The sequence below is a fragment of the Nanorana parkeri genome, unplaced genomic scaffold, assembly GCF_000935625.1.
Source record: "Nanorana parkeri isolate BGI_ZX_2015 unplaced genomic scaffold, ASM93562v1 scaffold295, whole genome shotgun sequence".
In the NCBI taxonomy this organism is placed as follows: domain Eukaryota; kingdom Metazoa; phylum Chordata; class Amphibia; order Anura; family Dicroglossidae; genus Nanorana; species Nanorana parkeri.
In genome coordinates this window covers 123660-136364 of record NW_017306563.1, presented here as the reverse complement: position 1 = coordinate 136364, position 12705 = coordinate 123660, and the positions used below count along the sequence as shown (strand labels likewise).

General features: G+C 43.5%; 1 protein-coding gene across 5 annotated transcripts in view; it reads right to left on the bottom strand.

Annotated features, from left to right (window-relative positions):
* Positions 1 to 12705, bottom strand: part of EPB41L1 (erythrocyte membrane protein band 4.1 like 1) — a 119895-nt gene that overhangs the window by 42241 nt on the left and 64949 nt on the right. For all 5 annotated transcript variants that reach the window (XM_018557677.1, XM_018557678.1, XM_018557680.1 and 2 more), the window contains exon 3: positions 5283 to 5471. In XM_018557677.1, coding sequence (XP_018413179.1) covers positions 5283 to 5447 — 165 coding nt within the window. In that variant the 5' untranslated portion in view covers positions 5448 to 5471. The remainder of the gene's footprint in view (positions 1 to 5282; positions 5472 to 12705) is intronic.

The window sequence follows — 12705 nt, the reverse complement described above, 5'->3', positions numbered from 1 at the left end:
TGTCTTTATGGAACTTGCTTTATGCACAGGGGCCCAGTCAACAGAAAAGGGCCTTCACCAAAATGAACTACTTCACTAAAACGTCTTTGTATGCTGTAGCATTAACAGTATCTTTCTCTGGACACATCTAAACTCAATAATTTGAAGGGGTGTCCACATACTTCTGGTCATATACTGTAGGTAGGTGTGATAATTAGGGGTCCACAAACTTTAGCATATATAGTGTATTATTACTCCATTCAGGTTTGACCACTTTGGCCACATAGGGAAAAATGGACTCTTGTTTTATTTGCCAGGTCTGTTCTTTCCTAGTGCGGTCAGCAGCTGCACTTTAGTTAATGTTCACGAGAGAAACATACCTTGGACAACATATTTAGGGTGATGAACTGGGAAAACAACCAAAAAACAATCACCTTTCATTGTTCTTGCTGCTCTTAAAAGAGAACTATGGGGTAAGTGTTTTTCCCATAGTTCTCTTAAGTATCACGGGAGGACATAAACTAGCGTCCTCCCGTGACCCAAAGCTCAGTATTTTGCGAGCTACAGCTTGCGGTATACTGAGACCACCGCAGCCGGGACGGATCCCGACATTACTGTTGAGATCCACCCAACTGCGTGAGTGAAAGCTGGCTCTGCCTTTCTAGAGGCAGAGCCAGCTGTACCCGCACCCTCCCCCGTCCGTTCCTCCAGTCAGTGCTGGAGGATCGGGGAGGGGGGGAATCCCTGCAGGGAGACGTGACTGACAGTCACCGCTCTCTGCAGGGAGATGATCGAGAAGTGAGCGAGCGACCGTATGTGTTCGCTCACTTCCCGATCTATTGAGCCGACGTGTGACAGTTTCATTGTCACAGGTCAGCTCGAACTATGAGGATGAGTGATTTTCACTCACCTCATAGATCTCCTTTAAGTAATTTGCTGCAAGCTAATTTATTATGCTACAAGTAGCATGTATGTCCGTCCACCTGCTGGAGCCTTGTCAAATACCTTCTCTTTTCCACCTTCCTTCAAAGAGGCAGCATTTTTTTAACCTGAACCTCCAATTGGCAGGTCTGAGTGCTGTCAGTTTGTGGCAGGGAGGGGGTTCTGTGCCCTGCGTAAGCTCTTCAACAGACAATCAGGGGCAGTAGCGGAATGCACAGAAGGTAAATGTAAGACAGGGGTAGGCAACCATGACACTCCAGCTGTGGTGAAATTACAATTGCCATCATAACTCTGCCTCCGGCAGTCAAGCCTGTGGCTGTCAGTCTTGCAATGTCTAATGGGGCTTTCCATCACAGTGGGAGAGCCGAGGTTGACTACCCCAGGTATAAGCAGTGTAGGAAGAGGACTATCAAGCAAACTTGCTACTATGCCCTGCATGGGTAAAGTACAGGTTCACTTTAATAAAGCCAAACCCCAGCCAAAACATTTTATTTTGTTTTATATAGAGCAAGGAAGGGTCAGAGCCTCTATCAGATGTGTATTGCCATCTGTGACCATATTGGGCACATTTTCCATCACTTCCTGTTAGGACAGGTAGTGATAGGAAATCTTTCTAATATGGTTACAATGAAAACACATTCTTAGCGGAGTTGGAAAGGGTTATTACATCTGACAATGTGTATACTGCTAACTCTGCCTTTCTGTCCAGCACCCGTATTGCTTGTGCAAACGCCACAGGGCCAGGAAGTGACGGAAAATCATCCAACGGAATCACACAGAAATAAAAACTGGACTAAACTTGTAATCTCTTTCCCAACCTTTGAAATCTAAAAAACAATATTTGGCTGGCTATAACTCATGCTAAATGGCACTCAAGACACATTAAAATGACATATGGTAATATTGATTGAGATGATGTTAACTTTAAGTGCTGTTGTTGCTTGATGAATCACAGCCATGGACTTTTATTGTGAGAAGAAGCCGAAATGCAAAACCATTATGTAGCGCTGCAAAGCAAGAAGCATACCTCGCATGTGTATTGAGCAAACATACACCCTTTTTTACCTAATCAGGCCCAGTTATGCTACTGCTGAGGTTATCCATTTTAGAGAAAGCAACTTCCTGCACAAGGGATTCTCATAACTTGGTGAAGAAACAGAGAGAGACGGTTTGCTGGCAGCCTTGTCAGTTATGGAGCTGGACACAAGGTTCAGCTTCTTGACTGAGAGGGACTTGGATGTATAGTGAGTGTCAGACAGGCTATGATTTATTTGTATTTTAAAGCCCAACTCCAGACATATTGATTTGTTTATATTTTCTATAAGTCTTGTTTAATCAGTGTTTCCTTACTTAAATTGCTTCCTGTAAGCTCTACTGAGCCGCTGCCGGAAAGCGCAGCAGGAGCCAAAGCATAGCCGCAGCGTCATCACAGGCTGTGCTTAGTAAATGGCAAAGCAAAGGGAGGGGGCGGAGGGACAACACTGTCTGTCATAGATACCTTTCAGATGCATCTGGGAGCCGGAAGCAAGGATCCCGCTGTGCTTTCTGGTAGCGGCTCAGTGGAGCTTTCAGATAGCTTTTCAAGTTAGGAAACATGTATTGATTAAACAGCAGTTCTAGAAAATATTAAGTGGAACTCTGGGGAATTAAAAAAAGTTTCCCTTGCATTGAGTTCCTCTCTGCACTGCAAGGTATTACTGCCTAGGGCGTGATAAATAGGGTGAAATACTTACCTTATTCCTCAATCCTCTGGCAACCAACACTATCCTTCGCTTTTGTGGGCGGTCCCTCGGCAACCTTGTGTACAATGCAGGACTGCTGGTTCTGCATTATGAAGGCTAACATCAAAGAGCTGCAACTGGTTAGGCAGAGAAGAAAAGCAACTTTGGGGCGAGTGAAGTGGTAGAAGCATGCGAGAGCAAGGAATAAGATAAGTATATCACCTTATTCATCATCACCAAGGCAAATGAAACCACTAACTCTTCCAGTGCAACTTATGGTTGTTGTTCTGCTTTAAGAATTTAGAAAATGTAGTTTATTTTATTTTGGAGTTTATTTATTATAGATATTTATATAGCGCTGACAATTTATGAAGCACTTTACATATTGTACATTCACATCAGTCTCTGCCCTCAAGGAGTTACAATCTAAGGTTGCCTATCTTACATGCATATATACTAGGGATGCACCAATACTAGAACTAGAAATGCTCTGATACTTATCCCATTATCAGAACTTCCGGTCAGAGGAAATCTCCCTCCCAGCATGGAGCCGGCTTCCTGATTGGCCGGGAAGCGGGCTCTATGCTGATTGGCTGGGATGCCGGCATCGAGTCCGCCAAACAGCATGGAGAAGCAATCAAGAAGCCAGGCAGCGGGTAATGACATGCTGCCCAGCTTGCTGATTGCCCAGGAAGCTGGCTCCATGCTACCAGAAGTACCGGTATCAATACTCGGTATTGGCGAGTACCAAAAGATAAATATGGGTACTTGTGCTCGATGACGAAAAACCGGTATCGATGCATCCCTAATATATATACAAACATACTAGTACCAATTTAGACAGGAGCCGGAAGAAGAGCCGGAAGAAGGTTGAATTGTGTAAGGAAACCAGAGTACCCGGAAGAAAACCACCTAAGCACAGAGAGAACATGCAAACTCCATGCAGGTAGTGTCCTAGTTGGAGCTTTAAGGTATTTTGTTTCTGTGGAAACACTACCTAAGTTGTTTAGATGCTGGCAATACTGCCTATTTCCATTTAATGCTGGAAGAGCAATAAAGCTCGCTGTAGCCAGTCCAGGACTCCAGGAATGTAAAAACTACTTTGCAGTGGGGCCCCATACACCCAAGGATTCATTTTTGTCTAGGGGTAGAGAAATAACGTGTAATATTTACCTTATTTCCCTCTCCAGCAAGCTCCCTCCAACTGTCTGACAGGTACCCAAAGCCTCTTCTCTAAGGTGCTCCTAGCCAGCAGCCGCACGCTGACTTTACCAAGTACATCAGTCATTGTACATACTGCTGCAGACCATACAGCGCTGTGACCTGTGTGGAATAGGTGCTCGAAATGACTGCCATGGATGGTGTTGTGCAGAACCTCAAGATTATAAAGATTGGTCACTAGCACTCACAAATGCAAAGAAAATTGTCTTTTTATGGCAAGATTACATCACATAGGTCAGAATGCCAATGTTATGGGGCCGCTCAGGGTTCCTTCCTCAAGACGACACAGTGTTGCCTTGAGGAAGGCGCCACAGCCTTCTTGCAATTAAAAGAAAATTTTCTTTGCATTTGTGAGTGCTGGCGACGTATCTTAATAATACCAAGTACATGAGGACATGGTGGAGGGCCCGTCCACATCCGAGTGCAGCAGGGAGAAGAGGAGAGTTCCAGAGCCTGCTGGAGCAAGTATTACACCTTATTCCTCTGCTTCAAGGCAAAGCCCAGCATTTAAAGGAGAACTATGGGGTAAGTGTTTTTCCCCATAGTTCTCCTAAGGGTCACGGGAGGACACAAACTAGCGTCCTCCCGTGACCCAAAGCTCAGTATATCGCGAGCTGCAGTATCCCTGCAGGGCGCCATGAGCGACAGTCACAGCTCTCTGCAGGGAGATGATCGAGAAGTGAGCGAGCGACGTTATGTGTTTGCTCACTTCCGATGTATTGAGCCGACGTGTGACAGTTTCATTGTCACACGTCGGCTCGAACTATGAGGTTGAGTGAAAATCACTCACCTCATAGTTCTCCTTTAACCCTTGCAGTGCAGGACGGGCTCCACTGCAAGTGAGATTTCTTTAAAATTCCAGCAGTTTAGATTTAAACCTGAACAGCGGTGTGGGCTCTCACTGCCTATGCAAAACCCTAACTTGAGGCTGTTTACCCCAAAATATAGTGGGAGCTGGGCTGCTATCATCACAGCGGGCCATTTACATCCAGCACATCTCTTTTACCTATATAGCTAAGAAAACATTCAAAGCACTATATGTTTGGGCCGGATCGTATAACACACACAAGCATTTGGCAAAGTCACAGAGCGCCCAGTGCAATGATGTAAGCATACTGCAGCATCTGACACTGCAGTCTTGTTCATTTATATCCCTTGGCAGGAAAGAAATTCGGCATCAGGGAGCGCAACGCCAAAGCCACAGCCACAGCCACTGGATGTGCTCCTGAATCCAGCCCCTGTAAATGTTAAACTCTTAATGCTATACATTTAATTATAGCTCCTAACATTTCAAATATATTTACTAGCTGCTGTTTACATATGAACTGGTGTAATATTAATGGTCTTGTCCAGTAGCATCAATTCAACTGTATCATGCATGGGTATAATTTTCCAGCAGGACTCAATGTTTATACTCACATCTGCAGATCTTCGCAAGCTCTCGCTGGCTCCCGGCCCGTCTATGTTATTTGCCGGCGTTTGTGGGGTGTCATTTGGGAGCAAAGCAGGATTATGTACCCCATCCTGGGCGGGACTGTCCGGCCCAGGATTAAGTTCAGTGTCAGCCCCCACCTCTGTGGTCATTATAACTCCTCAGGCTTGTGTAGGCTGAAAGAAAACAGAAGGTGATATTATAGAAAATATTCATTACAATTCAATTCAGTGCTGCATCAGTCTTAAGCATTGCCTAATCCTTTCCTGACATATACTGTCTAATCAGTGGACATTATGTAGAAAGCCTCTTTTGTTCCATCTTGTTATATGGTCAGCAAATCACGGTTGATTATATAAAACCAATAACATCTCATCCTATCTACATTAGTTACAGCTTAGAGTTTAATTGACAAAACTGTCTTATAATGTCCTGATTTTTTTAAGAGGTTGGATATTCAGGAGATAACTGTTGGAGTCCAGTCCTGTTTAATCTAGTCCTTATAATGTACAGTCCAGTCAACACAAGATCTTAAAAAGAAATCAGCAGAGACTGAAAATCATTGAAAACCTTGATCTGTATGCTACCGTCCAAGAGATCGAGTTAAGCATCCTATGGATTGCCAACGTCAAGACATGCTGGCAGTTAAAACCCAAGTGATGATGATGGGAAACTATAAGGGTCAGTAGTGCTTGTTATTTTTCGTAGGCAGTTTCCTCCTGGTGTGCAAATCTCAGCAATGATAGGCTGACCCCTCACACCTTTGAGTGCGTTGTAGGCAAGAATTCTCCTGGTCCATGAGTACCAAAACAAGTCAAGATATCAGTGATGACAAGTCATAGACCCAGCATCCGATCCTAAGAAATCCATAGCCAGAACCTCTCTGGACATTACATAAAAATCCAACATTGCGGATGTATATGCTGGTCTTCTGCAATCAGAATGACTCATCCTTGAGAGCTTTTCAAAGCTGGTCCTTAAGGACTACTTAGGAAACGTCATGTGAGCATCCTTAGTAGCAGGTTATCCCTAGAGGATGGATTTGAGAGGAAATGTCCTAATTCTCATGCTCTGAGCCTGTCCTATGCTGTCTCATACCCCCAGTTTGCAGAGAAAAAAAAATCTCTACACCCACACAGATGTCTCTGCTTGGCTGGCTGGGGGTGTGAAGGGAGAAGACCCCCTCCCTTATGAGGCCTGATTAATGCATGCTGCAGTTAGAGCATCATAGGCTGTGAGGCCTGACACCTCCTATATATACAGAACAGTCTCAGAGGCTGTGTACCACCCTCTCTTGCTGTGTTTCTGCTTCCCCCACCCTCAAATTGTTATCTCCTGTCTTAGCTGTTGTATGTCTCAGGCTCCTTGGAACTCCATCATCTCACAATGCCCACCCTTTTTCCATTCACTTCTCTCCTTATCAAGCACCCAGCCCCCTTCTTCCCCTTGCTCTCCTTTCTACGCTTCCTTTCCACGTCTTGGCTTACTACACCTTTGCCTCTCTGTTACCCTGGCTGAAGACGAATATGGACTTCTAGGCAGCTTGCAGAGAGTCTATGGACATTTGTAATAACAGAACGCAGACCAGACCAGTGTTGAGGCTGTTGTGAAGGGGAGAGGAATTACAGTGACAACAGTCTAATAAAATAAATCCTCGCAGATCTCCTGTAAATGTAATGCTGCCACAGCTGGGGAAAAGAGAGGTTTGCGTCACCGCACGAAGATTAACCCTCAATGCTCAGCAGAGTTCTAGTTGTTCTTTTTCAAATATCGAGAAGGCTATACATTAGCTTAAACTATATTTGCAAAATATATAAAATTCCTGCTATCCTTCTCATCCCTCTTCCTGAAAGTTAAAAAAGCCAAGAGATGACATGAAATACCTTTGGATTCCCATTGTAGAGGTGCGTCAACACACGAATAACTAAATGTCATTTTTCACGTATACACACTCACAGTGGGTGTACATTCCAGTGCCTTGTAGCTGTTAGCTTGCTTATTGGCACAGTTCATTTTCTATATTTATTATTGCGTTAACGCACGCACATTAATATGCACTATATCAACTGTTAACGTGTGTGGCAGCAGCCCATTCATTTAAATGGCCTGCTTAATTCACCATGATGGCTAATCTCCTTCCCCTTTAGCAGATATCATGTGACCAATTGCCTAGGGGTTTGATCACATGACTGGCTCTCATGGCATTCGAGAGCAGTGGCCTCTACATCCTTCGGCTTCGGTCCTCTAGCTGTTGTAGAACTACAAATGCCATAAGGTAATGCAAGACTCTGACAGCCACAGGCATAACTTCCAGAGGCAGATGCATGATGGGATTTCACCACAGCTGGAGGCAGGGCTTTCCCTATAATAAGGCAGCCTAAGGCTGTTGCCTCAGGTAGCATCTCGTGGGGTGGACGGCAGGCAGAGTGGCATGGCTGCTATGCTGCACAATGTTTGCAGTGTGCCTGCCACCCCCTTTCTGGCCAGGTTGCTAACAGCCCGGCGGGGAGCTGTGTAAGGGCTATACTCATCTCTCCACCCAGCTCATGGAAACCTGGGAAGCTCATGTGGGCGTCCCGTTGAGTTCCTGGCAACCAGTGATGTCCCACGACGCCTCGAGTGGCAAAAAAAGCTAGGGACTCCCCTGGTTGGAGGGCTGTAGTTTGGCTACCCCTGCTCTACAATAAAGGTGAGTAATGACTTCTGTTGGCTCTTATGGGTTTTAGGGAGCTGGATTGGCAGGCAGGAAGTGTCTTACATGACGATAAGTCTTCTTTAATTCCCTTTTCCATGCAGTTCAAAGCAATAAAAAGTAGATGTAGATCACCCTACTAATTGTGGCAATTCACAGTCCTTCAGAGGTCCTAGGGATTTAAAAAAATTGCATGAGAGGACAGATTTGCTTTTGTTGTCTTAAAGGGGCACTGTATTTAAAAAAATATTTTATGTAAAAGAGATCAGTTTAAAGTTTACAAACTTTTTACTTTTTTAAATGTAAAAAAATCATAGGTTATGCATGTGAGTATACATGTACAGGGGTACAGCCATGTTCACTCATTACAGACTCTAATTTTGTTGTGCCCTGCTAAAGCCGGATACACAATTTTCTGTCCGGCTCCTGATAAAGAAGCTGGTTAAAAAAATACTCGGCCAAATAGAGCAGGCCGTTAATCAGTTTCCAGCTCCGTTCGGGTATTCGCCCGCTGTCAGAATACAATAGAAACAGTGGGGGATTCCTCGATCAACGCTTAATTATTCTTTCTCGTTACGCTCAATGTTTTGTTTAATTTTTAAACATTAGACTCACTGCAATCTTTTATGCCGAGTAACACCCACAGCACTGCTGGAAAACATGTGACCTAAACTAGGCTTCAGATCACACCAGGGTGAAGCATTTTTGTTTAAAGGCAGGAAAGTGATACCTTTTATTTGAAATTAAGAGATTTGAATAAGTTGGCATGTTCTGTAAATTGATGGGAAGTAGAGATTATCCCAAAATTTGGATGACATCAGATTTGGACTGAATATCATACATTTTGATGTCCAGAACCAAATGCAAATTTGATTGGATTCCCAAATGACTTCAGGGAACAAGGGACCACATGGTTCTTCAAAGGCTGTTTCTGTCTTATATCTGAAACATTAGTTGTTGATAACAAGTGATTCCCAGGCACGAAAACCTGTACCACACCTAATACTGATGAAGTGACAGATAGTCAGACGTGTTTAACCACAATAAAGCTCATCCTTGGAAGAATATTATCGGAGTTGGGATATTTGAGCTCATCTACACTTTACAGCATTCACACTGATCCAAGGGCGCCTCTGCTTCTATAACAGGGGGAAACCTTTTCCACCATAAACACTGTACCTTGACCATCCTGATGTCCATCATGAGACCTAGGACTGGGGACCCCTGGGATCAAAATCAACCTATGAACCTATGGGGAAACTTACCACAATCCACCTAGAAAGTGTTTTTGATCAATTTGATCTTTTCATACATGAACTACACCATAAGGGCTCCACACCCCGCCCCCCCGTCTCTCCTTCTCTCTCACCTTTTTCTGTATATTCCCTTGGAGTTCACCTGAGCCTAGGACACACCACAGCATCCATATATGCCTTAGGCCTGGTTCACACCTAGCAGTTCGAAAAGCGCTTTTAACTGCCCAACTGCCCAGCGCTTTTAACTGCATAACTGCATGAAAAGATACACAAGCTCCTTTGGGCAGTTAAAAGCGCTTTTTTGCCCCGTAGACTTCATTGGAAATGCCCAAAAACACGCAACAGAAGCATGTTGTACATTTTCGTGAGCGTTTTTGCGCGTTTATACACACGCTCTTCCATTGCCCACAATGGTTTATGAGCTGCCAATCAAAATGTGCATCTTCATGTACGCACGTTAAAACACGCATACATATGTGCACAATGCGCATAAATGCGCAAATAACTGCATACTGCTCACACGCCTACAAACGCACAAAAATGGTGCGCCTAGAAGTGAACCCAGCCTTATATCTCCTTGTGCTGTTGCCTGGACACCCTTTGCTTGTCCGCCAGTGCCACCATATCCCACCCTTCTAATTAGTATTCCTGGTAACATTTTTAAGAGATGTGTCTGAAGTTGGTTATCTTCCCATCAGACAAGGGTGCCAGGAGCTTCCTAAAACCATTCTGCACAATGTTGCATCATTCGCTGCACGATTCGGATTTCCATTGACCTCAGTAAACCTCTTGGTTTAGAAATTCCATATTTTGAGGGTTCCCCAATTTTTTAAAAAGTTTAACCCCAACCACAACTGATCGAGCTTTTCAGAAATGTTAGGCTTAAAGTAGTAGTAGTTCAGGCTTAAAGAGACCCTGTCACCAGACTATTCAGTTCAACAACAATCTTCCCATATGATTTTATGTTAATTTAACGTACCCAGGTATGTTTTTTTACCTGTAAAAGCCTCCCTTGTGTAGACAACCAAAAGCCCTGAGGCTATTGTTGGGAGCTGCCATCTTGGATGTGATGTCAGCAGCCCCAGCAGATTCAGCTCTGTCACTCCAATGACATGCTATAGTATTCCCCTTCACTTTTCCCCGGCAAACACAAAAAAAAGGTTATGCAAAAGAGGTGAGTGGAGGAGTGGAGATGCTGGGTCAGCACAGATGCAGCGCGGTTTCCTTATTGACAGCCCCCTCCCGTCTCTTGCTTCAAAAGCAGAGAGGGGAATCGTGGGGGGAATCACTGCTCTCTGCTGGGGGCAGAGACTGAGAGCTGAGTGATCAGCGGTCATGTGAACGGTCGGCTCTTAGTGTTAGAGCTGATTTAGGACAGCTGCAGTGTTCCACTATTGTTGGGAGCTGCTATCTTGGATGTGATGTCAGCAGCCCCAGCAGCTTCAGCATTTGATATCTTCTGCCCCCATGTGCGGCTTACACATCCTTTGCAGAAGACGTATATCCAAACCTCTGTCATTGTCCTTAGTGGTGAAACAAGTTGTTTTACATGCTGGTTTGTGAGTGTGCCATGATGCCTTTCTACTGTACCATTGAGTGATCAATGGTCACGTGATCGGCTCTCTATGTTAGAGCCGATGTAGGACACCTGCAGTGTCCCACATCGGCTCTAAGTATTGGGGAGTATGTTTTACTCCCCCAATACTTCTTTACATTTTAGTTTTTGGGTTTAGATGCCCTTTAACGCTCCGTATCCATTCAACCCATGTACAGGGTACCGAGTAGCGTTGTGTTAGATATTTAATACAAATGACTTTATCTAACTACCTAACTAATCTCTGCATTTTTATTGTTTTTCTTTTAATTAACAGAACCTCCTAACTTTATATAACAACTAAGAATAATTGGATGGCAACATAAGAATCAATTATAGCTCAATTATTATCCTCTGCAAATCATCAACATTTCATGCATGTAAATTCTAATTTATTATGTGTATAAAACAGTTATATTAAATGATAATTGAAATTGATTTCCTTTTTTGTCTTTTTCGCACAATTATTGGGAAGAACATATAATGTAAACATGTTATGTAATCTGCTCTGCCGTGGTTCTGTAAATGTTCACCAAAGTATTGTGTCGGATTTGTTAGACATTCCTTTTACTGTTCGCCGGATTGTTGTATCATATTTCCTATGAAAAGGTTAGCACAGGGCTGAACTGCATGGGAAGTTTGAATTGCATAATCAGAGTGGTAATCCCATACAGATATTGCCCTGAAATAAATGTATAAACTGCTTCTAAGGGACCTATTTATAGCAGAGAGTGGATACCGCTCTCTGTACATTCTGCAGTTTTTCTCCTTACTGCTTTTTATGGGCAATTCCTAAAATGCAGGCGGTGGTGTAGAGCCTGCGGTATGATGTCATCGAGTTCTCTCTGCTTAACACAGTTGTCTGTTTAGCTGATCTTGTGATTCAGATACCCTAACCGGGGAGCACAGCCAGGTAAACACACATTTCCTGCTTCATGTTTACAATTTCCTATGTTGTCTCTCCAGCTCTAGCCTGCTGACTGGGCAGTGAATCAGTATTATATCCTCCTTACAGCAAGCAGGGAGGTCACCCCAAAAGCCGAACCAGGAAGGAGTGATCTTTCTAGGTGTTCAGCGAGGCAGTTTTTTTGGAGTTTGTAAAACTCCAAATAATGTAACCAATATCATTGCTAAACAATGGCGTGGATTCATAATTTGAAAAGTAGGATTTTTGTTCTCGTCGTAAAATCCTTTTCTTGGAGTCAATTGAGGGACACAGGAATTATTAGACCATCAGGTTATACTGCTGCCTACAGGAGAAAGTGAAACCCAACAGTCTAAGAATTCCTGTGTTCCTGGCCAGGAAGGGGGTCTAAACACCTGGTCTTGAAGTGGTTAATTTATGATAAAGAAAATAGGATTTTAGTGCTCACCGTAAAATTCTTCTCTTGGAGTCCATTGAGGGGCGCATGAATTCTTAGACTATCGGGTTATTCTGCCACCCACAGGAGAAACTATAACACGTGAATATAAGAATTCTATGAATTTCTGTGTCTCTGAATGATGGATAAATAAAATAGGATTTTGGTGCTCATCGTAAAATCCTTTTGCTGGAGTGCATTGAGGGATGCAGATATTCTTAGAATTCTTAGACTATCGGGTTACACTGCCTCCTACAGTAAAAAGTGAAATCAGACAGTCTAAAAATTTTAAGAATTCCTGTGTACCTCAATAGATGATAAAGAAAATTAAATTTTTGTGCTCACCGTAAAATCCTTTTCTTGGAGTCCATTGAGGGACACATGAATTCTTAAAACTTGTATACTGTTGGGTTATTTATTCTCCTATAGGCAGCAGTATAACCCGACAGTCTAGGAATTCTCAATGGACAATAATCAAATAACTTTTACATTTTATTCTACAGACGC